This window comes from Haliaeetus albicilla, chromosome 18 (assembly GCF_947461875.1).
Source record: "Haliaeetus albicilla chromosome 18, bHalAlb1.1, whole genome shotgun sequence".
NCBI lineage: Eukaryota > Metazoa > Chordata > Aves > Accipitriformes > Accipitridae > Haliaeetus > Haliaeetus albicilla.
In genome coordinates this window covers 30386965-30407749 of record NC_091500.1, presented here as the reverse complement: position 1 = coordinate 30407749, position 20785 = coordinate 30386965, and the positions used below count along the sequence as shown (strand labels likewise).

General features: G+C 69.0%; 3 protein-coding genes and 1 non-coding gene across 5 annotated transcripts; 1 reads left to right on the top strand and 3 right to left on the bottom strand.

The window, feature by feature from the left end:
• Window positions 1-47: 47 nt before the first annotated feature.
• On the bottom strand, window positions 48-129 carry TRNAS-CGA (transfer RNA serine (anticodon CGA)). Its single transcript has one exon. It is a non-coding gene; the product is annotated as a tRNA-Ser (tRNA).
• A 397-nt stretch (window positions 130-526) lies between these two features.
• Window positions 527-9464, top strand: SMARCC2 (SWI/SNF related BAF chromatin remodeling complex subunit C2). The gene is given in 30 exon segments (XM_069806336.1): window positions 527-695; window positions 863-982; window positions 2059-2144; window positions 2466-2547; window positions 2626-2718; window positions 2819-2888; window positions 3046-3115; window positions 3237-3312; window positions 3401-3532; window positions 3629-3744; window positions 3863-3987; window positions 4097-4156; window positions 4253-4290; window positions 4577-4707; window positions 4805-4876; window positions 4967-5080; window positions 5179-5332; window positions 5464-5556; window positions 5786-5905; window positions 5975-6037; window positions 6116-6374; window positions 6835-6996; window positions 7077-7141; window positions 7232-7361; window positions 7451-7617; window positions 7721-7855; window positions 7960-8281; window positions 8403-8651; window positions 8654-8774; window positions 8989-9464. Coding segments are annotated over 30 exon segments (3780 nt in total). The 5' UTR covers window positions 527-584; the 3' UTR covers window positions 9233-9464.
• A 68-nt stretch (window positions 9465-9532) lies between these two features.
• MYL6 (myosin light chain 6) lies at window positions 9533-12046 on the bottom strand. 2 transcript variants are annotated; one of them, XM_069806423.1, is made up of 7 exons: window positions 11917-12046; window positions 11699-11726; window positions 10903-11046; window positions 10642-10815; window positions 10299-10376; window positions 10136-10174; window positions 9533-9726 (listed from the first exon to the last, which is right to left on the bottom strand). In XM_069806423.1, the coding sequence occupies exons 1-6, from the start codon at window positions 11917-11919 to the stop codon at window positions 10146-10148; spliced, it is 456 nt and encodes a 151-aa protein (XP_069662524.1). In that variant the 5' UTR covers window positions 11920-12046; the 3' UTR covers window positions 9533-9726; window positions 10136-10145. The 2 variants fall into 2 exon arrangements, with proteins under 2 accessions (XP_069662524.1, XP_069662525.1); XM_069806424.1 differs by lacking the exon at window positions 10136-10174.
• A 640-nt stretch (window positions 12047-12686) lies between these two features.
• On the bottom strand, window positions 12687-20725 carry ESYT1 (extended synaptotagmin 1). Its single transcript, XM_069806345.1, has 31 exons — window positions 20399-20725; window positions 19585-19626; window positions 19349-19483; window positions 19182-19255; window positions 18920-18992; window positions 18716-18805; window positions 18558-18613; window positions 18331-18454; window positions 18062-18238; window positions 17717-17799; window positions 17564-17612; window positions 17409-17498; window positions 17193-17285; window positions 17024-17095; window positions 16837-16923; window positions 16480-16629; window positions 16274-16405; window positions 15729-15905; window positions 15451-15533; window positions 15315-15363; window positions 15136-15225; window positions 14926-15021; window positions 14775-14846; window positions 14604-14690; window positions 14353-14499; window positions 14119-14258; window positions 13813-13911; window positions 13591-13722; window positions 13400-13505; window positions 13281-13330; window positions 12687-13157 (listed from the first exon to the last, which is right to left on the bottom strand). The coding sequence occupies exons 1-31, from the start codon at window positions 20663-20665 to the stop codon at window positions 13124-13126; spliced, it is 3156 nt and encodes a 1051-aa protein (XP_069662446.1). The 5' UTR covers window positions 20666-20725; the 3' UTR covers window positions 12687-13123.
• Window positions 20726-20785: the final 60 nt, after the last annotated feature.

Sequence of the window (20785 nt, the reverse complement as noted above, 5' to 3'; positions counted from 1 at the left end):
CCCACCGCAGCCCCGTTCCGCGGTGGCCTCCGCAAAAACGCGGTCAGCGTCACGGACAGGATTCGAACCTGTGCGGGGAAACCCCATTGGATTTCGAGTCCAACGCCTTAACCACTCGGCCACCGTGACTCCCGCGCCACCTTGCGCCGCGCTCCACCTAGACCGGGCCCCGCCGCCGCCCGCCCCGCCCCGCCCCGCCCCGCCCCGCCCGGTACGCTGCTCCCGGTCTCACACCGCCTTCCCACCCCTCCCGGTGCCCCGCCGCCGTTCCCGGCGCCGCTCACACCCCCGCCCCGGGACCGCCCGACCGGGCCGCCTCCCCCGCGGGGAGCTGTGTGTGCGCGTGTGTGTGTGGAGTCGGCGGGGGGCGTCACCGAGCCCCCGACCCGTCAGGGTCTTCCACGGCCCGTCCGCGCCGGTACCGAGCCGGCAACGTTCGCGCAGCGTCGGCGGGAGAAGGCGACGCGTCCCGGGACCGGCAGGGGGCGGTAGAGCGGGCGCGGGGCGGGGCGGGGCCGGCAGGGGGCGGTAGAGCGGGCGCGGCGCGGCGGGAGGCGGCGGGAGGCGGCCCGGCCCGCTCGAAGATGGCGGTGCGGAAGAAGGACGGCGGCCCCAACGTCAAGTACTACGAGGCCTCGGACACCGTCAGCCAGTTCGACAACGTCCGCCTCTGGCTCGGCAAGAACTACAAGAAGGTAGGCCGCGGCGGGGGGCGGGGGGCGCCGCCGCCGGCCCCCGCCCCGCCGGGCCCGGCCTGTCACGGCCCCGCCGCCGCCATCGCCGCCCCCGCCCCCTCCCCGGGCCCGGGCCCGGGCCCGGCCCCGACGCTGACCCCCCCACCCCTCCCACCCTGCCCCCGCAGTACATCCAGGCCGAACCCCCCACCAACAAGTCGCTGTCGAGCCTGGTGGTGCAGCTGCTGCAGTTCCAGGAGGAGGTTTTCGGCAAGCACGTCAGCAACGCGCCCCTCACCAAGCTGCCGGTGAGCCCCCGCCGCGGCGGGCAGCGGGCAGCCGGTGGCGGCACCGGGGACGGGGACGCGGTGGGCCGGGGGCTGCGCCCCGGTGGGGGATGAGGCCCAGTGACACCCGGGGACCTGGGGACAAGGCCACGAGCAGGGACAGAGCCCCAAAGACGGGGGGGACGGCAGCCTCGTGATCCAGGGACAAGGCTCCAGAGACCCGGAGGCAGCGCCCCGAAGAGCTGGGGACAAGGCTGAGCAGGGACAGTGCCCCAAAGACCCAGGGAAAAGGCCCCAAAGACCTGGGGACAAGGCCCTGAGCGAGGACAGCACCCCTGTGACCCAGGGACAGAGCCCCAGTGAGCCGGGGACGAGGCCCTGGTGACCCAGGGACAAAGCCCTGAGAAGGGACGGCACCCCAAAGACCCAGGGACAACACCTGAATGAGCCGAGGACAAGGCCCCAAAGACCTGGGGACAAGGCTGAGCAGGGACAGTGCCCCAGTGAACCGGGGACAAGGCCCTGAGCAGGGACAGCACCCCAAAGACCTGGGGACAAGGCCCCAGTGACCCAGGGACAGCGCCCAACCACGGACAGCACCCGGTGACCCGGGACAGTGCCCCAGTGCGGGACAGCGCCCTGATCAGGGACAGTGCCCCAGTGTCCTGGGGACAGTGGCCGGTGACACTTGGGCACTGTCCTGCTGGGAACTGCCCCCAAGCAGGGTCTGTGCCCCAACGACCAGGGGACAGTGTCCCACCAGGGACAGCACCCCAACACTGGGACAGGGCCCTGACCACGAACAGCACCCCAAGGACCTGGGATGACACCTTATGGACCTGGGGACTGCACCCTGGGGACCCCAGGACAGCACCCCGGGGACTTGGGAACAGCGTCCCGACACAGGGACAGGTCCCCCAACTGGGGTCAGTGACCCAACACCGCAGGGACTGCATCCCAGCCCAGGGACAGAGCCCAACAAGGGGATGGCACCCCAACGTGGGGATGGCACCCCGCCCAGCTCCCTGCCACACCAGGAACGCAGCTCACCCTGCATGGCCGCCCCCCCGCACCCAACTCCTTTCTTCCCGTTACAGATAAAATGCTTCTTGGATTTCAAGGCGGGAGGAGCCCTGTGCCACATCCTGGCAGCGGCCTATAAATTCAAGAGCGACCAAGGATGGTGAGCGCCCGCCTGCGCCTGTTGGGGCTGGGGGTCCTGGGAGCAGGAGGGGGCCGGGGGGCCGGGTCACAGGGCCAGGTTGGGGGGTCCCCTCCATGGGAATGCTCTGGGGTGGCCTCGGCCAGGGGCTGCACAGGGGTGGGCTGATTGTAGGGCACCCACCTCCATAGCAAGCAGGTGCTGGGGAATGTCCCCCCTCCCGTCACCATGGACCCCTGATGGGGTTCAGGCGCGTGTCCCCCCCACCCCCCCAGGCTTTGGATGCTGACGAGGAGACCTGAGCTGTGGCTTTCATGAGAGTCGCTCTTTTCTTCCAATAAGGCGGCGTTTCGATTTCCAGAATCCCTCGCGGATGGACCGCAATGTGGAGATGTTCATGACCATCGAGAAATCCTTGGTGCAGGTAGGAGGCGCCGCCCCTGCCCCCCCCCCAGGCCCCCCCTCTCCCCCACCCACTCACCGCTCTGCTCTCCTTCTCCAGAACAACTGCCTGGCCCGGCCCAACATCTTCCTGCACCAGGAGATCGAGCCCAAGCTGCTGAGCAAGCTGAAAGACATCGTCAAGAGGCACCAGGTCAGTGGCAGCGCCAGGGTGGGGGGCATGGGGTGGGGGCCCATCCAACACCTCATCCCGGGCACTCAGCCCCGGACCCACTCCCTCGCTCTCCTCGCAGGGCACAGTGACCGAGGACAAGAGCAACGCATCCCACATTGTCTGTCCTGTCCCCGGGAACCTGGAGGAAGGTGGGTGCAAGGGGGAGCCCCCTGCTCCGAGCTCATGGTGAAACACTGGGGAGGGGCGTGGTGTTTGGGGGCCAGAGCCGTGCTGGGCGTCACGGGCAGCTCTTGGTGGGACAGCGGGTCTGTGCTCAGTGCTGGCCGTGCTCTGTGTCTCCCACAGAGGAGTGGGTCCGGCCGGTCATGAAGCGCGACAAGCAGGTCCTGCTGCACTGGGGCTACTACCCCGACAGGTGAGGGGGCCTGGGCGGGGGCTGTGGGGACGCGGCTGAAGCCTGATGGAGCCTCCCCATGCCCACAGGGCGCCCACACCACTGTGGATGCCGCTCTCACCCCATTCCTCTGCACCCGCAGCTATGACACCTGGATCCCTGCCAGCGAGATTGAGGCCTCTGTAGAGGATGCCCCAACACCGGAGAAGCCCCGGAAGGTAACGAGGTCCCCCAGGCTGGGATGGCGGCTGCAGCCCCCTCCTCTGCCTGCTGGCTGCCTGACGCGCCTGCACCCCTGCCCCGCAGGTCCACGCCAAGTGGATCCTGGACACAGACACCTTCAACGAGTGGATGAATGAGGAGGACTACGAGGTGACGGACGAGAAAAGCCCTGTTGCCCGCAGGAAGAAGATCTCAGCCAAGACGCTGACAGACGAGGTCAGAGCGGGGTGGCAAAGCCATGGCGGGGGAAAATGGGGGTCTCTGCTTGATCATCCCACTCAGTTGGACCCAGTGACCCCCTGTCTCCCCCAGGTGAACAGCCCTGACTCAGACAGGCGGGACAAGAAGGGAGGCAACTACAAGAAGCGAAAGCGCTCGCCCTCCCCCTCTCCCACCCCAGAGGCCAAGAAGAAGAACGCGAAGAAGGGGTGAGCCCAGGCTGGGGCAGGGTGGCAGGGTCAGATCCAGCCCCGGGGCAGGGGCTGTGGGGAGTTGGGCCCTGGGGTGCGGTGGTGACTGGAACACGGGGGGTCTCTCCCTTTGCAGACCCTCCACCCCCTACAACAAATCCAAACGGGGGCACCGTGAGGAGGAGCAGGAGGACCTGACGAAGGACATGGACGAGCCCTCGCCCGTCCCCAACGTGGAGGAGGTCACCCTGCCCAAGACAGGTCAGGGTGGGGGGCCAGCAGCCCCCCCCACGGGGTCCCCTCATCACAAGTGTGGGCTGGGGTGGGGGCCCATCCCTGGGGTGCTCAGCACCGCTTCCCTCTGCTGCAGTCAACACCAAGAAGGACTCGGAGTCTGCGCCTGTCAAGGGGGGCACCATGACAGACCTGGGTGAGTCCAAGGCACCGGGGCCAAGCGCCAGGACAGGTCCCCTGGCACCACAGACCTGGCGGTGCCCAAACCTGCCCCTGTTCTCCTCTCTTCCAGATGAACAGGAGGACGAAAGCATGGAGACAGCTGGCAAGGTGAGGCCCAGGCCCATCCCCTCCTCCCCAGCCCAGCACTCCTCCAGGGAAGATGTTCCCACCCCAGCACGGCAGTCACCATCACTGGATGGTCGCCTATTTATCCCTCTTTCCTTGTCCCTCTTTTGGGGACAAAAGGGCCCCTTTCTGCCCTTCCTGTCATCCCTGGGGCCACACGTAGTTTTGCCCTGTGCTTTTGGCCTCATGCTGCTCTCAGTGAGGATGAGGAAGGATCCAAAAGGGGGGCTCAGGACCCCCATGCCCATGTGGTGCTGGTCTCTGGCAGGATGAGGAGGAGAACGGAACTGGCAGCAAGGGGGAGCAGGCCAAGAACCCCGACCTGCATGAGGACAATGTGACGGAACAGACCCACCACATCATCATCCCCAGCTACGCCGCCTGGTTCGACTACAACAGGTACAGGACAGCTGAGGGTGAGGACGGTGCCACAGGGCACCAGCCAGACAGTGTGTGGCTGCCGGGCCAGGCCCTCCCTGAGCGTCTCGTCTTGCAGCGTCCACGCCATCGAGCGCCGAGCCCTGCCCGAGTTCTTCAATGGCAAGAATAAATCCAAGACCCCTGAAATGTGAGGCCGAACCCCCACTCACCCCTTCCCCATCCCTCCTGGTGCTGGTGGGGCCGCAGCCAGCACTGACACCTTGCCCCTCTCCCCCAGATACTTGGCATACCGCAACTTCATGATCGACACGTACCGGCTCAACCCCCAGGAGTACCTGACCTCCACGGCGTGCCGCCGCAACCTGGCCGGGGATGTCTGTGCCATCATGCGGTGGGTCCGGCGCCGGTGGGGTTGTGGAGGGGTGGATCGGTTTGGCACCTTGGTGCTGGCAGAAGGACCGGCGGGGTCTGAGCCCTGGCTCTCCACAGGGTCCACGCCTTCCTGGAGCAGTGGGGCCTCATCAACTATCAGGTGGATGCCGAGAGCCGGCCCACCCCCATGGGCCCCCCGCCAACCTCCCACTTCCACGTCCTGGCCGATACGCCCTCGGGGCTGGTGCCGCTGCAGCCCAAAACACCCCAGGTGGGTGGGCGGAGGCGGCCGCTCGTCGCCCAGCCGTGTCCCCCCTCTGCCTTCCCCCGGTCCCCACGGGGGCCGGGCGTGGGGTGGGGTGGGGGGGTGGGGGGATCGCACAGCTTCGATCCGTGCCTCAGGGCCGGCAGAGCGACGGCGACGCCAAGACGGGCCGCAAGAGCAAAGAGATTGAAGACCTCGTCACCGAGACGGTGAAGGGGAAGCCGGAGCTGGTAGGCGGCTCCTTGGGGTCCATCCCCCCGCCGCTGGCCGAGGAAGGCTCCTTCCCTCCTCCCCCTCGCGCCCCGCATGCCGCCCTGCCCCGGGGAGCAGGGACGCGGGGGGGACACCGTGACGAGATGGGACACAAAGGCTTCTCTGGGATGGGGTGGGGGGGACCGGCATCCTCGCGGCCCAGCCCCCGCGGCCGTGTCCCCAGCGTCCCCTCTCCTCCCCTGGCAGCAGACCTCGGCCTCGCAGCAGATGCTGAACTTCCCCGACAAGAGCAAGGAGAAGCCAGCCGACATGCAGAACTTCGGCCTCCGCACCGATATGTACACCAAGAAGAACGTCCCCTCCAAGGTGGGCACCGCCTGTCCCTGTCCCCGTGCCCCCCGCTTGCCGCCGCTCACCCCTCTCTTCCCCCCGCAGAGCAAAGCTGCCGCCAGCGCCACACGGGAGTGGACGGAGCAGGAGACACTGCTGCTGCTGGAGGTGAGTGGGGCTCCATGGGGAGTGGAGGGGCAATGGGACTGCCAGCCCATGCTGACAGCCCCCCGCTCCATCCCGCAGGCCCTGGAGATGTACAAGGACGACTGGAACAAGGTGTCGGAGCACGTGGGCAGCCGGACGCAGGACGAGTGCATCCTACACTTCCTGCGGCTGCCCATCGAGGACCCTTACCTGGAGGACTCGGAGGCTTCCCTGGGGCCACTGGCCTACCAGCCCATCCCCTTCAGCCAGTCCGGCAATCCTGTCATGAGCACCGTCGCCTTCCTGGCCTCCGTCGTCGACCCCCGCGTCGCCTCCGCCGCTGCTAAGTCGGCTCTGGGTAATGCGTCCCCTCCCAGCGGGGCATGGCGCGGGTGGGGGTCTGGCCGAGTCCTGGGGGGGACAGGGCTGAGTCCTATAGGGAGGTGGGCTGAGTCCTATGGGGAGATGGATGAGTCCTGTGGGGAGTCCTGTAGGAGAATGGGATGAGTTCTGTAGGGAGACGGGATGAGTCTTATGGGGTGATGGATAAGTGCTATGGGGAGAGAGGGAGAGTCCTTTAGGTAGAAGGGCTGAGTCCTATAGGGAGTCCTACAGGGTGGCAGGATAACTCTTAAGAGGAGATGGGATGAGTCCTATAGGGCATTCTGTAGCGAGGCAGGACAAGTCCTGTGGGGAGGCAGGATGAGCCTGATGAGGGGATGGGACAAGCCCCCCAAAAGATACAGACTGCTGAGGACCAGGGCTGGCTCCAAGGGGTGTTGGGGGCCCCACTGAGGGCCCACGGCACTGCCCTGCAGAGGAGTTCTCCAAGATGAAGGAGGAGGTGCCCACGGCCTTGGTGGAGGCCCATGTCCGCAAGGTGGAGGAGGCAGCCAAGGTGACAGGCAAGGCCGACCCTGCGTTCGGGCTGGAGAGCAGCGGCATCGCCGGCACCACCTCAGACGAGCCGGAGCGGATAGGTGAGGCAGGGTCAGTGTGATGAGTTTGCCAGGCCTGGGGCGGGCAGCAATGGGGCCTGACCCTGCGCTTGTGTCCCCAGAGGAGAGTGGCACAGAGGAGGTGCGGGCAGAGGCGCAGCCAACAGAGGAGAAGAAGGAGGCCAAGGTATTGGGTGGCCTGGGGAGGGGGCGCGGGGGCCTGGGGAGGGTGGCTGGCATGGGGACTCAAGCAGCCACGGGGCCGGTCCCTCCCCAGGAGCCGCGGGATGGTGCCGCGGAGGAGGAGGCGAAGGAGAAGGCCGGGGAGGCACCCAAGAAGGAGGAGGAGAAGGGGAAGGAGGCAGAGGGTGAGAAGGAGCCCGACAAGGGTGATGGTGATGGTGCAGGTGAGTGGGGGGCCCGGCTGGGCTAGGGTGGGATGTTGAGCCCCCCCCCCAGCTCTGCCCTGCTGACACGGCCCCCCGCCCTGCCGCAGGGGAGCCAGAGAAGGAGAAGGAGGCGAAGGAAGGGCCGGACGAGGTGCCCAAGGAGCCACCGGAGCCTGAGGCCGAGCGCAAAGCCAAGGTGGAGCGGGACATCGGCGAGGGGAACCTCTCCACTGCTGCCGCCGCTGCCCTGGCCGCTGCTGCCGTGAAGGCCAAGGTGAGGGGCTGGAGTCAGGGCTCAGGGCGGGGGGGCCGTGAAGCCTGGGCATGGGTGCTGACACTCCCCCCACCTCTGGTAACACACACCCCCCCACCCCCAGCACTTGGCAGCAGTGGAGGAGCGTAAGATCAAGTCGCTGGTGGCACTGCTGGTGGAAACGCAGATGAAGAAGCTGGAGATCAAGCTGCGGCACTTCGAGGAGCTGGAGACCATCATGGACCGGGAGCGCGAGGCCGTGAGTGATAACGGTGGCAATGGGGAGGGGGAGCCAGGCGCTTGCCCCCACTCTAGCATCCCCTGCTGACGCCCCCCCCCCCGCCCTGCTGTGTCCCCCCCCAGCTGGAGTACCAGCGGCAGCAGCTGCTGGCGGACCGTCAGGCCTTCCACATGGAGCAGCTGAAGTACGCGGAGATGCGCGCCCGCCAGCAGCACTTCCAGCACCTTCAGCAGCAGCAGCAGCAGCAGCCGCCCCCGCTGCCACCAGGGGCCCAGCCCCTGCCTGCCACCGCCGCCGGTGCCCCCCTGGCCCCCGCCGCCCACCCGCTGGGCGCGCCGCCCGCCCCCGCCATGGTGGCCCCCGCCGAGCCCGTGGGGCAGCCGCTGCCCGGTGCCCCCCCGCCGCAGCCGCCCCCGCTGCCGGGCGCCCCGGCCGTCCCGCACAGTGAGTCAGGGTGCTGAGGGCTTGGTTGGGGGGTTGGGGGGGGGGGGGGCGGTGTGTGTCTGAACGCCAGGGTCTTGGCACCAACACCCCCCCCCCTCCCCGCTTCCCGCTGTCTCCGCAGCCCCGGCGCCGTTCCCCGGGCAGCAGCCGCCGTCCCAGAGCCTGGCTGGGAGCCTCGGTGGCAGCGGCCACCCCGCCGTGCCCGGTAATGCGCCCGCGGCCCTGCCCTTCGGATTGCCTCCATCCGCCATCCCATTTAGCATGGCTAACCCCCCCGCCGAGCCCCTCGGCGCCACTTTCCCCGCTAACCCGCCCGCCCTCCCGCTGCATGGGGCCCTCGCCAGCAGCATGCCGTCCGGGGGGCTGCCCCCCACCACCCACCCACCCGGCCTGGCCCTGCCGCACCTCGCGGGGGGCTCAGCCGCCGTGCACAGCCCCGCCATCGTGGCCGCCGTGCAGGGAAGCCTCCTTCCCAACCCCGGCCTCCTCGCAGGTGAGACATGACAGGGGTGTGGGGGGGGGGGCCACCGGGAATGGGGAGGGGGGGACCCATCGGGAGGGGCTCAGGGAGGGGGGGGACCCACTCACAGGCATGGGGCAGGGGGCTCAACCCGTCCCCAGAGCTGTGGGGCAAGAGGTGCTCATGCACCCCTTTGCCCCCCTCAGATGTGACACCCCCCCCCGCTCTTTCTTTTCTCTCCCTGCAGAGCAAGGCCCCCCCCTGCAGACGGACCCCATCGCGCCCAGCCCCAGCACGGCCACCCCCGTCCCCCCCACACAGTGAGCCCCCACCAGGGCCGAGGATGCTGCAGCCCCCCCCAACCCCGCCGCCACCACCGGCCTGGGGAGACCGGCCCCTCCCGCCCCTGCAAGGCACCCCAAAGGAAGCTGCCCCCACTCCGACCCCCCCAGCTTTGGTATTTTTTTATGATTGTCCTGGGTTTTATTTAAGTGTTGGTCTCCCTGGGCGGGCCGGGGACCCTGCTCCCCCCCGGCTATTTATGAGACAGCTCCACTCCCCCCGGCACATGGGCATTCCCCCCCCCCCCAGCTCCTTCTCAGTTGTCATCCCCCCCCACTTTCGTTTGTGTTTTTTTTGTTTGTTTTTTTGTTTTTTTTTTTTTTTTTTTTAAAAAAACCAACAAAAATAAAATTCCAAGTCCCTGGGGCGGGAAGAAACAAACAGCCTCGTGGTGCAGAGTCTGTCTGGGGGGGTGGGGGACGACGACACAGAGGTTCACCAACCCAGCGTCACCTTTCTGACACTTTATTTGATGCCATGGAGCAATAACTTAGCCGGTGGGGCCACGAGCGGGGGGGCAGGGGGCCTTGGTGGTGGCAGGAAAACAAGGGAAAAGGCACAAAACCAAGAGTGATTGGGGGGGGGGGAACAACACATGATGACACGAGGGGTCTTCAGCCGCTCAGCACCATCCGGACCAGCTCTGTGGAGAGAAGGGGGGAGAGCAGGGTGAGGGGGGGAGGGCAGGCTGCCAGGCCCCCCCAGCCCTCGTCCCGGAGAGAGGCAGGAAAACCAAAGTCAAACGGCTGAAGAGCACAGGGAGGAACCGGCGTCGCTGCAGCCCTGGCACCCCCCGCTGGGGGGGTGGTCCACTGGCCCCCCCCCATGCCAGCACCCACATCCCGGCCCCAGCACGCAGGGGGGCTCCATGCAGAGGGGCATGCGGGGGGAAAAGAGGGGGAAGGAGGGGCTGCACCAAGGGCGAGAGCGCAAACCAGGCGGCCTTTTTTTTTTTTTTTTTGGCTTTTTTTAAAAAAAAAAAGACACCACCGAAAAAAATAGGCAGAAAAAAAAACTGGAAGTAACTGAGGGGAGCGGGGGGGGAGGCGTACCCCTGCGGCGTCACCCTGACAAGATGTGTCTCACAAACGCTGGGAGGAAGGAAGGAGACATGATGGTCAGGGAGGGAGCGGGGCCGCGGCCGAGCCCCCCGGGGCCCCCGTCACCCCTGGGACCCCCAGCACCCCTGGGACCCCCAGCACCCCCTGCCCTCACCTTCGTAGTTGATGCAGCCATTGCTGTCCTCATGCCCAGCCACCAGCTGCTCCACCTCCTCCTCCGTCATCTTCTCGCCTGCAGGACAGCCTGCGTCACCCCATGGTGATTTTGGGGGGGGGGGGAACAACACAACACACTGGGGGTCCCCAGGGCTTGCTAGCCTTTGGGGGGGGGGTCCCTGGGGCTGGTTGGGGGCTTGTGAGAATCCCAGGACAGGCTGGGAGTTCATGGGGTCCCTGGGGCTGGTTGGGTTTTGGGGGGCTTCGAGGGTGTTTGAGGGGTCCCTGAGGGCTCGCAGGGATTTGGGGACCTGGGGGGGGAGGGGGGGAATGATGCTCACCCAGAGTGACGAGGACGTGGCGGATCTCGGCCCCCATGACGGTGCCGTTGCCCTCCTTGTCGAAGACCCGCAGCCCCTCCACGTAGTCCTCGAAGCAGCCCTGGTCCTTGTTCTTGGCGATGGTTTGCATCATGGGCAGGAACTGCTCGAAGTTCAGCGTCTTCAGGTTCATCTCTGTGGGAGAGAGACCGTCGGTGGGGGGGGCAGGGGGGTCCCCGGGGAATCTGAGCGGGGGGGGGGGGGGGTGTGTCCCCCACTCACCATCGCTCTTGGGGTTGCCCAGCACCTTCATGACCTCGGCATTGGTGGGGTTCTGGCCCAGCGCCCGCATCACATCCCCGCACTGGCTGTACAGGATCTTTCCATCCCCGGTGCGGTCGAAGAGCTGGAACGCCTCCTTGAACTCTGCCGGACCCCCCCGCCCCCGCGTCAGCACCTCCGGGACCCCCCCGGCTCACCGGGACACACACCCCCCCCCCCCCGCCAGACCTCCCATCTGGAGGGATGCTGCATCCACAGACCCCACGCTGATGGGACCCCACCGCCTGCATCCCTGGGACCCCGCACCTTGGGGACCCCATTACCTGCCCCCCCCCCCCCAACCCGGGACACCACAAACACCCCCCCCCGGCCCCGGGTCGGGTTTCTTTCCCGGGCGGGGTCCGGTTTCCCAGTGGAACCCGACGCCGGCGGGGATGGAGGTCGCGGCCCCCCCCGCCGCGTCGGGCGCGGCCGGGATGCTGCCCCCCCCCCCCCCCCCCGCCCGGTTCCCCCCCCGCCCCCGTCCCGGGAAGCCGGGCGGCCCCACCCCGCAGGAATGCGCGGCCCGGCCCCCACGCTATGCCCATATAAGGGCAAATGGCGCAAAAGGGGCCCGCGCCCCCCCCCCCGCCCCGGGGCCCGGTCCCGTTCCCACTCCCGCCCCACCGACACGAACGGCCCCGCCCGGGCGGGACTTTGCCCCGGGAACGGCCCCACCCGCGGCCGCGCAGGAAGCGCTGGGGGCGGCGGGGCCGGTCCCGGGGGGGATGCCCGGTGCCCGGTGCCGGTCACTCACCCGCAGTCTGCTCCTCCGAGAAATCGCACTGCGGGGAGAGCGCGGCGGTCAGCTGGCACCGGTACCGGCCTCTCCCGGTGCCCGTCGACCGCCCCCCCCACCCCCACCCCCGAGCCCCCCCGCCCCGGATCCAGCCGCCCCCCCCCCCCCGGGTTCCCGTCCCCCCCCCCTCCGCCTGCGCATCCCCCGCGGGACCCCCCGGTTCCCGGTGCCCCCACCATGGCGGCGGCCGCTCCCGTTCCTGCTTCCCCGCTCTGGGCCGCGGGCGACGGGCGGGCGCTTTCTACCGACCGGCGTCACCGCCCGCCCATTGGCCGCGCGCCGGCTGCGTCACGGCGCGCTAATTAGGCGATGCATTATGCATGAGGGGAGGCGAGGCCACGCCCCTTCTCCGGGGGGGATTTTTTGTCTATAGAAGGGCACGGAGCGGGGTCCGGGGGGGGGCACAGCGATGGGGGACACCCCCACGAGTGACATCACCGCGGGCACCCCCGTGACGGCATCGCATGGGTCACACCCTAACAGCCACACCCCATGGAGGGCACCCACCCCCCCAGGAGACACCCCAGTGCCCATACCCCACGGGGGACACCCCAACGGTGGTCCCACGGGGGACACCTCAGTAGGAAGCATCTCCTGAGAGCACCCCGGGGCGGGGGGGGGGAAACACGCCGAGGACACCACCCCCCCCCAGGCAGCACCCCACCAGGGACATAACGACAGGGACACCCCCACGATGACATCCCCCAATGGGGACACCCACACCCCGTGGGTGGCATCCCACCAGGACCACCACCATGGGGACAGCTCAAGGAGGGGGGCCACACACATCCCACTGACCATCTCCCGTGGGGGACACGCCAGTAGGGCCACCAAGACGGGGAACACCCCACGAGGGACACCCATGGGGGAAGCCCACAGTAGGGGGGACACCACAGACCCCAAGGGTCCCCCCCCCGGGACCCCCAAAACCACACGAAGCCACCGCCGCCGTCTCCTCCCTCCTTTATTACCGCAGCGGGGGGGACACATAGGGGGTCACAGCCCTGGGAAGGTGGGGAGGGGGTCGGCGCAGCGGTGGCACGGCGGTGGCATGGCAGCGGTGGCAGCGGCTCTAATAAAAGCATCTTCCCGGGGGGGGGGGCGCCAGGGGGGGGCCGGGGGCAGAAGCCCAGGCCGGGTCCCCCCCTCCCCGTGCCAGGAGGCTCCTCCTCGGTGGGCAAAAGGCACGAGATACATAACAGTCTAGGGGGGCACAGGGTGGGGCTCAGCCTGACCCCCACCCGGCATGTCTTTGGTCAGTGGCGAGGCTGGGGGGCCGTTGGGGGGGTCAGCAGGAGCAGCTGGGGGGCCAGTCGTCCCCCGTCGCCCTTCCCACAGCCCCAGGCACGGTGGGGACTGGGGGGCCCGGGGAGGGGCCCAGCTCTAGGGGCTGCTCCGCTCGTCCCGCAGCTCGTACCTGTGGGGGGAGAGAGGCTGGGGTGCACGGGGGGGGGAAATGACACAACCCCCCCAACCCAGAGAGACCCCCTGGGAGTCCCCAGAGACCTCCCACACACCCCCCAGCACAGCCCCCACTCACCAGTGGGTTCCCCCTTCGGACAGATCCACCTGTGCCAGATCCAGATGGATCTGGGGGAGAACAAAGGCTCAGAAGGGCCCCCCCAGACCCCCCCAGACCTCCCCAAGACCCCCCCGTACCTTCCCCAGCACCTCCTTCTCCCGTGACATGAAGGACACAGTGGATTTGACGTTAGCTTCCAGCTTACGCCGTGAGGCTTCCTCAAGGGACACGTCCCACTCGAACCTGGGGAGACTGGGCTGTACTGGGCCATACTGGGCAGCACCAGGCAGGCAAGCACTCTCCCCCCCCCGCCATCTCTCCCACCCACCTCTCGTTGAAGTCGGGGTTAAGGGTCTTCTTCTGCACGCTGGTCTTCCTCTTGGTGCTGCGGCTGCGGTCGGGCAGCAGCACCAGGGACACGTAGGGGTCCGGCAGCTCCTTTGACACCGCCCTCAGCTTCCTGGGGGGGACGGACACACAGCTCAGCGGGGGGGGGGTCCAAGCCCTGAGACCCCCCCCCCCGGCAGACCCCCCCACCAGGTAGCCTCACCTGCAGGCGTGGACGATGGCCACCAGCTTGCGTTCTTCCCCGTAGTACCAGAGCGTGAGCTGCAGCCGCCCCAGGGGACCCTCCGCCGGCTCGGGGTGGCTGCGGGGGGCGGCAGAGGGTCAGTGGCCCCCCGACCCTGGACCCCTGGTGGGGGGGCTCGGCGCTGGGGGCTCATGCCTGGACCCCCCTCCTACCCTGTCTTAGGGTTTATAGCCAGAGCGGATGCAGGGACAGGAGCTGGATGCAATCTGGGGAGGGGGCTGGATGCTCCCTGAGGGGTGGGGTCGCGCCCCCCCCCAGCCCTACCTGTCAGCCGGGAGCAGGCGCTGGCGCAGCCCCCCCGTCCCGCACTCCTCCCCCGGCGCCTCCGCGGGCTGGGGGGCAGCATCCCCCCCAGCCAGGGACACGCTACTGGCCCCCACCTCCACCTGCTGCGACACCAGGACCTGGGAGACAAGGAGTGGGGGGGGTGTGAGGGCCAGTCTCGCCCCCCCCCCCCCCCCTCACCGCCCCCCCCCCCCCCCCAATCCCAGCACTCACCCCCAGCTGCGCCCGCAGCAGGATCTGGCTGCCGGGACCCCCTCCAGCCAGCGGGAACCAGCCGTCCAGTGCCAGCCCCTCGGAGGCCAGGAGCTGGGGCAGGGGCAGGCTGAGGGCACCCAGGGGCTGCCCCCCCTCCTCCTTCACCTGCGGGGCACAGGGGGCTCAGCACCCCGGGATGGGACCCCTGCCGCAGGGACGGGACCCCCACCGTGGGGACGGGACCCCCGCTGCGGGGATGGGGCAGAGACCTGCAGCTCCAGTGACTCCACGTGGGGCCGCTTGATGAGGAAGGAGAAGCCTTCATCCCACACGGGCTCGGCCGACGGGGTGCAGGTCTGGGGGTACGAGAGCGGGTGAGACACCCCCCCAGCCTCGTACCCCCTTACCCCCTCCCGGCCCCCCCCCCCCCCCCGTCTTACCTTGGTCTTGACGGAGACGTCGCGCACGGCCAGGCTGGCGAAGGTGGCGGGTGGCTTGGAGCCCTTCCGGAGCTGGGGGACAGCGGGGTGGGGACAATGAAGATGATGAAGATGATGATGATGGGGGGGGGGTGCCGGGGCAGCCACTCACCAGGAGGTCGGCAGCTCGGTCCACGAAGACAGAGAGGAGAGCGGCCGAGAGCTCCTCGCCCCGGGCGGGCTGCAGGAGGCTGTTGGTGTGCAGGACCTGGGGCGGGGGGGGTTGAGGGTGGGCTGGGGGTCCCGCCATGGTGTGGGGGCACACGGGGACGGGGACAGGGATGGGGATGCTTGTCCTGGCGAGCCGGGGGCCGTTCGTTACCTGCTCAAGGAGGGCAGCGCTGGGGCTGGGGGCCAGGTTCTCCAGCCGTACGTGCAGCCGCCCCGACTTCACCTCCTCCAGTGGCAGCCACTGGTGGGACAGGGAGGGTGGGTGAGACCCCCCCCCTCTGCTGCAGGCCCCCCCCCCCAACTGCAGGCCCCCCTTGATCCCTCTCCTACCTCGTCCACAATGCGACTGCTCAGCACCCGCCTCAGCGGCACCTTGCACCTAGGAGGAGGGGGGCGGCAGATGGTGAGGGCTGGGGGGCCGACCCCACAGCCCCCCGGCACCCCCCGTGCCCCCCCCAGCACCCACCGGCCCAGGAAGTCATCCTTGTCGATGTCCTTGTCGAAGAGGTCGAACTCCACGTCCTGCCCCGGGACGTCGTCCACGATCGCCTGGGCAGGGAGAGGCGGCACCGGTGGGGATACCCCCGGATGCCTGGTTCCCCTCCCAGCCCCTGTGCCTCAGTTTCTCCTCCTGGGGACGGACGGACACGGGAACAGGACCCCCTCCCCGACACACCACATCCATGCCCACAGGACTGATGCCCAGGGCGGGGGCAGACGGGGTGCGGGGACCCCCCCCAGTACCTCGTAGACCTCGTTCCAGCGGGGGTTGAGGTCCTCCTTGACCACACGGCTGCGGAAGACCCTCCCGGCCACCCGCACCTTGGCGTAGGGGTCGGAGCGGCCCCGCACCACCCCCTTGAAGAAGTTGTCTTTGGCGATCAGGTTCTCGGCCTCCAGGAGATGGATCCGCAGCACGTGCTGGGGACACCGGGACGCGACAGGCGCTGGGACGGGGGCTGCCGGACACGTCCAACCCCAACTGCCCCTGAGCCCTGAGCCCCCCTTCCTGCCATTGACCCCCCACCATCCTGGCCCCCCAGGACCCCCCCAAGCCCCTGAGCCCCATCCTGCCCCCAGGACTCCACCATCCTGCGCCCCAGCACCCCCCCCAGCTCCATCCTGCCCCCCAGGACCCCCCAATCCCATCCCAAATCGCTCCCTCCCAGCTCCCCACACTGTTCCCCTCTGCAGGTCCCCTTGCCCTTGGGCCCCATCCTGCCCCCCCCCCAAGCCCTCCAGCCTCCCCGGTGATGCCCCCCAGGCCCCCCCCCCCATCCACTCCCCACCTCAGTGCCAAACTGGGGGTCAGGACTGGCATGGGTGGGCCGGTGGGTGCCGCCGGTGGTGGCCGGGGAGTCTGGCTGCCCTGAGGGGGTGGGTGGGGGGCCACCGTCCTCAGGGGCATCGAGGAAGAGCACCTGCAGGGCTGGAGGTCAGCAAAGGGGGGGTGGGCAGCGGCAGCCCCCCCCCAGTCCCCCCACACCCTCCTCACCCGCAGGACCAGCTTCATGTAGAGGCGGCTGCCGGGTCCCGAGTGCTGGAGCTGGAAGGGCTGGTCCAGCGTCAGCTCTGGGGAGTTGAGCAGGCGGGCGAGGGGCAGCGAGAGGGAGCCCAGGCTGCTCTGGCGGGGGTCGTCCTTCACCTGGGGGGGCACAGGGGGGTCATGGGGATCCAGCGGAAACAGGGCACGGGGGGATTTGGGGGGAATATGGGGGAGAAATGGGGGAGAAATGGGGGTTGGAGGATTTGGGGGGGGGGAACAGGGACAGGGATTTGGGGGGATATGGGCAAAAATGGGGCTGGGGATTTGGGGGGAGGGATATGGGGGGACACAGGGTTGGGGTCTTGCCTGGATGTCCACGTCCTGGTTCACGGGGTCGTGCAGGAAGAAGCGGAAAGCATCTTCCCAGACGGGAGCAGATGTGTTATAGACCACCTGGGGGAAGCAGGGTTAGACCCCCACCAGCCAGCCCAGCCCCTGCACCCCAAGCCCAACTGCGGGGCCGCACCGGCAAGGCTGGGCCCCCCCGGCCCACCTTGCTCTCCCGTGTGACATCCTGCACTGAGACCTGCACCATGGGGTTGGGCTCCTTGCCCGGCTTCTTCATCTGCAAAGAAAGGGGGGGCGTCAGGGGGGGCCCCACACATCTCTGACCCCACAGAGCAGGGAACTGGCAGCCCTGGCCCCCCTGGCCCCCCACTCACGGGCAAGTCCTCAGCCCGGTCCAGGTACACAACCAGAATGGCGGCTGATGGTGGATCAGGTTTGGCCACGATTGTCCGGTTCCTCTCCAAAACCTGGGGGATGTGCGCGGGGGGGGGGGGGGGGGGGGGGGGGGGGTGTCAGCCAGCCCACCCCATAACCTCACCCCAGCTGGGCTGAGCCCCAGCAAACTCATCTCTGGGCTGAGCCCCGCTCACCTGGTCCAGTTTGGAGGCGTCAGACATGAGGGAGAGCCACTCCAGGCGCAGGTGGAGCCGTCCCTGGCCCCCCTCCTGCAGCGGGAACCACTGCGGGGCAAAAGGGTCAGCATGGCCCCCCCGGCCCCCCCAGCACACCCTGCCCCGGCACCCACCTTGTCCAGCACCCGGGCCTTCAGCACCTCCCCGAAATCCAGCTTCATCCTGGGGAAGGGAGAAGTAGGAAAGGCCATGAGTTGTGGGCTGGGGGGGCAGCAGCCAGCCCCCCCCCACCCAACCATCAGCCCGGCGGTCCGGCCCCCCCGCACCTGCCCAGCAGGTCGTCCTGGTCGGGGTCCTTGTCAAAGAGCTCCACTTCCATCTCCTGCCCTGGCACCTCATGCACGATGAACTGGGGGACAGGGTCAGCAGGGGGGGATGCAGGGGGTACCCCCCTCCCAAGCATAGCCAGGCTGGGGACCTCACGGGGGTCCCCCTGTCCAGCCCAGCTGTGTTGAAGATGCTCCTGCCCCCACAGCCCGGCTGGGGACACTGGGAGGGTCCCTGTGCCCCCCACAACTGCAGCCAGGTCAGGGGGGGACACGGGGGTCCCTGCAGCCCCCAACAACCCCAGCTGTCTGGGGGGGTCCCCGGTGAAGGGGGGGGTATCTCACCTCATAGACCTCATCCCAGGTGGGGTTGAGGTTGTCGTCGATGACGCGGCTGGTGACGACCTGGGTGCCAACGCGCAGGACGGCATAGGGGTCCGACTTGCCCTCCACCAGCCCCCCCATGAACCGGTCCTTCGACCGCAGGTCCCGGGCACCCCGGAGGTGCACCCGCACCACGCCCTGCGGAGTGGGGGGGTCAGCCAGGGATGGAGGGGCCCGGTGCAGGGTTCCCCCCACTTCCCCAGGACCCCCCCACCCTGGAGATTCCTTACCCGGGGCAGGGGGCAGCGGAGCTGGGCGGCTTCGTGCAGGTCGGGCACCAGCGGGACCAGGAGGCGGTTGGGCAGGACGAGGTAGGAGGAGATGGCGTCCATGATCATCGTGTCCGACATGGAGCTGGGGGGGGGGGGGCGGGGTGGGCACAGTCACAGTTTGGGCCATGGACAGCACGGTGGTCCCAGGGGGCCGGGAAGACCCCCACAGCCGGGCTGGGGCTCACCTGAGCCCCGGGATGTCCAGCAGGTTGGTCATCCCTGTCCAGTTGATGTCCAAGATCTGGGGGGGGAATGGGGTCAGAGGGGGGGCCTGGACCCCAGCCACATCCTGCTTGGGGGAGGCCGGGGCTGCTGGTCCCTTGGAGGGGGGGAGGGCACTCACTGGGCGCCGGATGAAGAACATGGTGAGGGCCCCCACGATGGGCACGTCCCCGAGGAGGGGCTCCAGGATGATCCGCAGCATCCCATGGAGCTGGGGGGATGTGAGATGTGACCCCCCCCATGGCCACAGCCCCCCACCCTGCCAGCTCCCCATACCCCCAGCCCCACTGCCCTCCCCGCAGCCAGGGCAGAGACCCCCCCCCACCTGCATGCCTTTCACCCCCGCCTTGCAATAGAACTTCTTCACCTCCACGTCAATCTGGACATCACCCACGTAGCTGCAGAGACATGACGGAGGGGTTGGGGGGGGTGTCTTTGCCATGACACCCCCCCGGCCCCCCCCCAGCAAGGGGGAGCTCCAGCAGCTGCTGTACAGAGGGAGTCCCCAGCATGGGGGGGGGGGGGGGGGGGCGTGCAGGGGACTGAGACCCGGCGCCTTCGCCACACGGATGGCTCCGGCTGCTCACCTGATGTTGAGGTCCAGCAGGATCTGCTTCTTGTGGGCGCCGGGGTGAGCCCTGACCCCCAGGACCCGGAGAGGCTGAGGGGGGGGGACAGCAGTGAGCCATGGGGGGGGGGTGATTGGGGAGCTGTGGGGGGACACACACACTCCCGGCCCCGAGGGGAGCCCTACCTTCTCGCCCATGTCCACCTTGGTGAAGGTGAAGGTCTGGAGGTGGGTGTTGGAGGCTCGGATGGACGGAGCGATGTTCTCCACCAGCAGCTTCTCCATGTACTGCCCGAAAAAGGGCCAGGCCTGGGCCAGGACCTGCCGGCAGCAGGACGGAGGGACGGACACAGGGGGATGGATGGACGGACGGAGGGACGGACAGATGGAGGGACACAGGGACGGACAGACGGACACCTCACCTTGTTCAGCCATTCTGCCCTCTCCACATCCGGGAAGCTCACCTGCGGGCAGATGGGCCGGGGGGGGATCCGTGAGGCCGGGGGGGGGGGGGGAATGGAAGGGGGGGGTGTGTGGGTTCCGGCCGGATGCAGGGCCGGGGGGAGGAAGCTCTGGCCACGGGTTTCGCTCCAGTGTAACAGCACGGCCCCACCCAGCACCGTGCCTCAGTTTCCCCAACTGGCCCGGTGGGATCCCCGCGGGGTGGGACAGTCGCGGCCGGGGGGTGTGTGTGTATGTGTGTGGGGGGGGTGTGACACACAACCCCCACCCCGCAGCTGTGACCAGCATCTGGCAGCAGCTTCAGCCCCGCGGCTGAGCCCGGGCCCATCGTGGCCGTTCCCGGGGGTCCCGGTGGTGGGGGGTCCCGAGAAGGGGGGTCCTGAGAAGGGGGGTGCCGACCCTCCCAGCACCACGGGGATGGGGTTCTCGGCCCCCCCCCCCCCCGCGCCCGGGCAGGAAACAGCCCCCCCCGGGCACGGTGAGTCACGGCCCAGCCCCAGTGCTGCCGGAAGGCCCCGGGCGGTACCGGGGCGGGGGGGGGGTGTCACCCCATTGCGGGGGGTTCGAGCGGGGGGACCCCACTCGGGGGCCGCGCTGCAGCATCTTGGCGGTCACGGGGGGGACCTCAGTGGAGCGGGGGTGGAAGGGGAGGGGGGGGGAAATCCCGGCCCCGGGGGGTCCCACCCAGCGCGGGGTGGGGGAGGAGCCCAAGCCGGTCCCGCTGCCGCCGCCGGGAATAACGGCGCGGCGTCAGCTGGCGGAGGACCCGCTTACCCATGCCGGTAGCTCCCCGCGGGCCGCGCCCAGCCCGGCGGCGGCGGCGCGTACGGCGGCCTCCTCGTCTCGTTGCAGGCGGGCGGCCAACATCATCCCGCGTTCCCGGGCCCGCCGCCGCCGCCGCCAACCGGCGTAAAGCGCCAACGCCAACACCAACGCGCCCGCGCCCAGCCCTAGCAACCCCGCCGCGTAAGCGGGCAGAGCCCAGAGCAGCCGCCGGCCCAGCGCGCCCAGCGCCGCCAGCCCCGCGCCCCGCCGCTCCATCCCGATCCCGATCCCGTTCCCGCTGCTCCGCTACCGCTACCGCCGCCGCACCGGGCGGGGCCTCGCCGGCCACGCCCCGTTCTGCCCCGCCCCACTGCGCTCGGCGCAACCATTGGGCGG

Excerpts from the sequence above, each read along its gene's own strand:
- MYL6 (XM_069806423.1), bottom strand. Across the intron at positions 11,047-11,698 it reads CTCGGAGGAGCAGACTGCGG|AGTTCAAGGAGGCGTTCCAG; the intron begins GTGAGTGACCGG and ends GGGGTCCGGCAG. Across the intron at positions 10,816-10,902 it reads GGGCAACCCCAAGAGCGATG|AGATGAACCTGAAGACGCTG; the intron begins GTGAGTGGGGGA and ends TCTCTCCCACAG.
- ESYT1 (XM_069806345.1), bottom strand. The coding sequence starts at position 20,665 with ATGGAGCGGCGGGGCGCGGGGCTGGCGGCGCTGGGCGCGCTGGGCCGG. Across the intron at positions 15,022-15,135 it reads GCGCTGCCCTCCTTGAGCAG|GTCCTGCACACCAACAGCCT; the intron begins GTAACGAACGGC and ends CCCCCGCCCCAG. Across the intron at positions 13,506-13,590 it reads AACCCCGACTTCAACGAGAG|GTTCGAGTGGGACGTGTCCC; the intron begins GTGGGTGGGAGA and ends CAGTCTCCCCAG.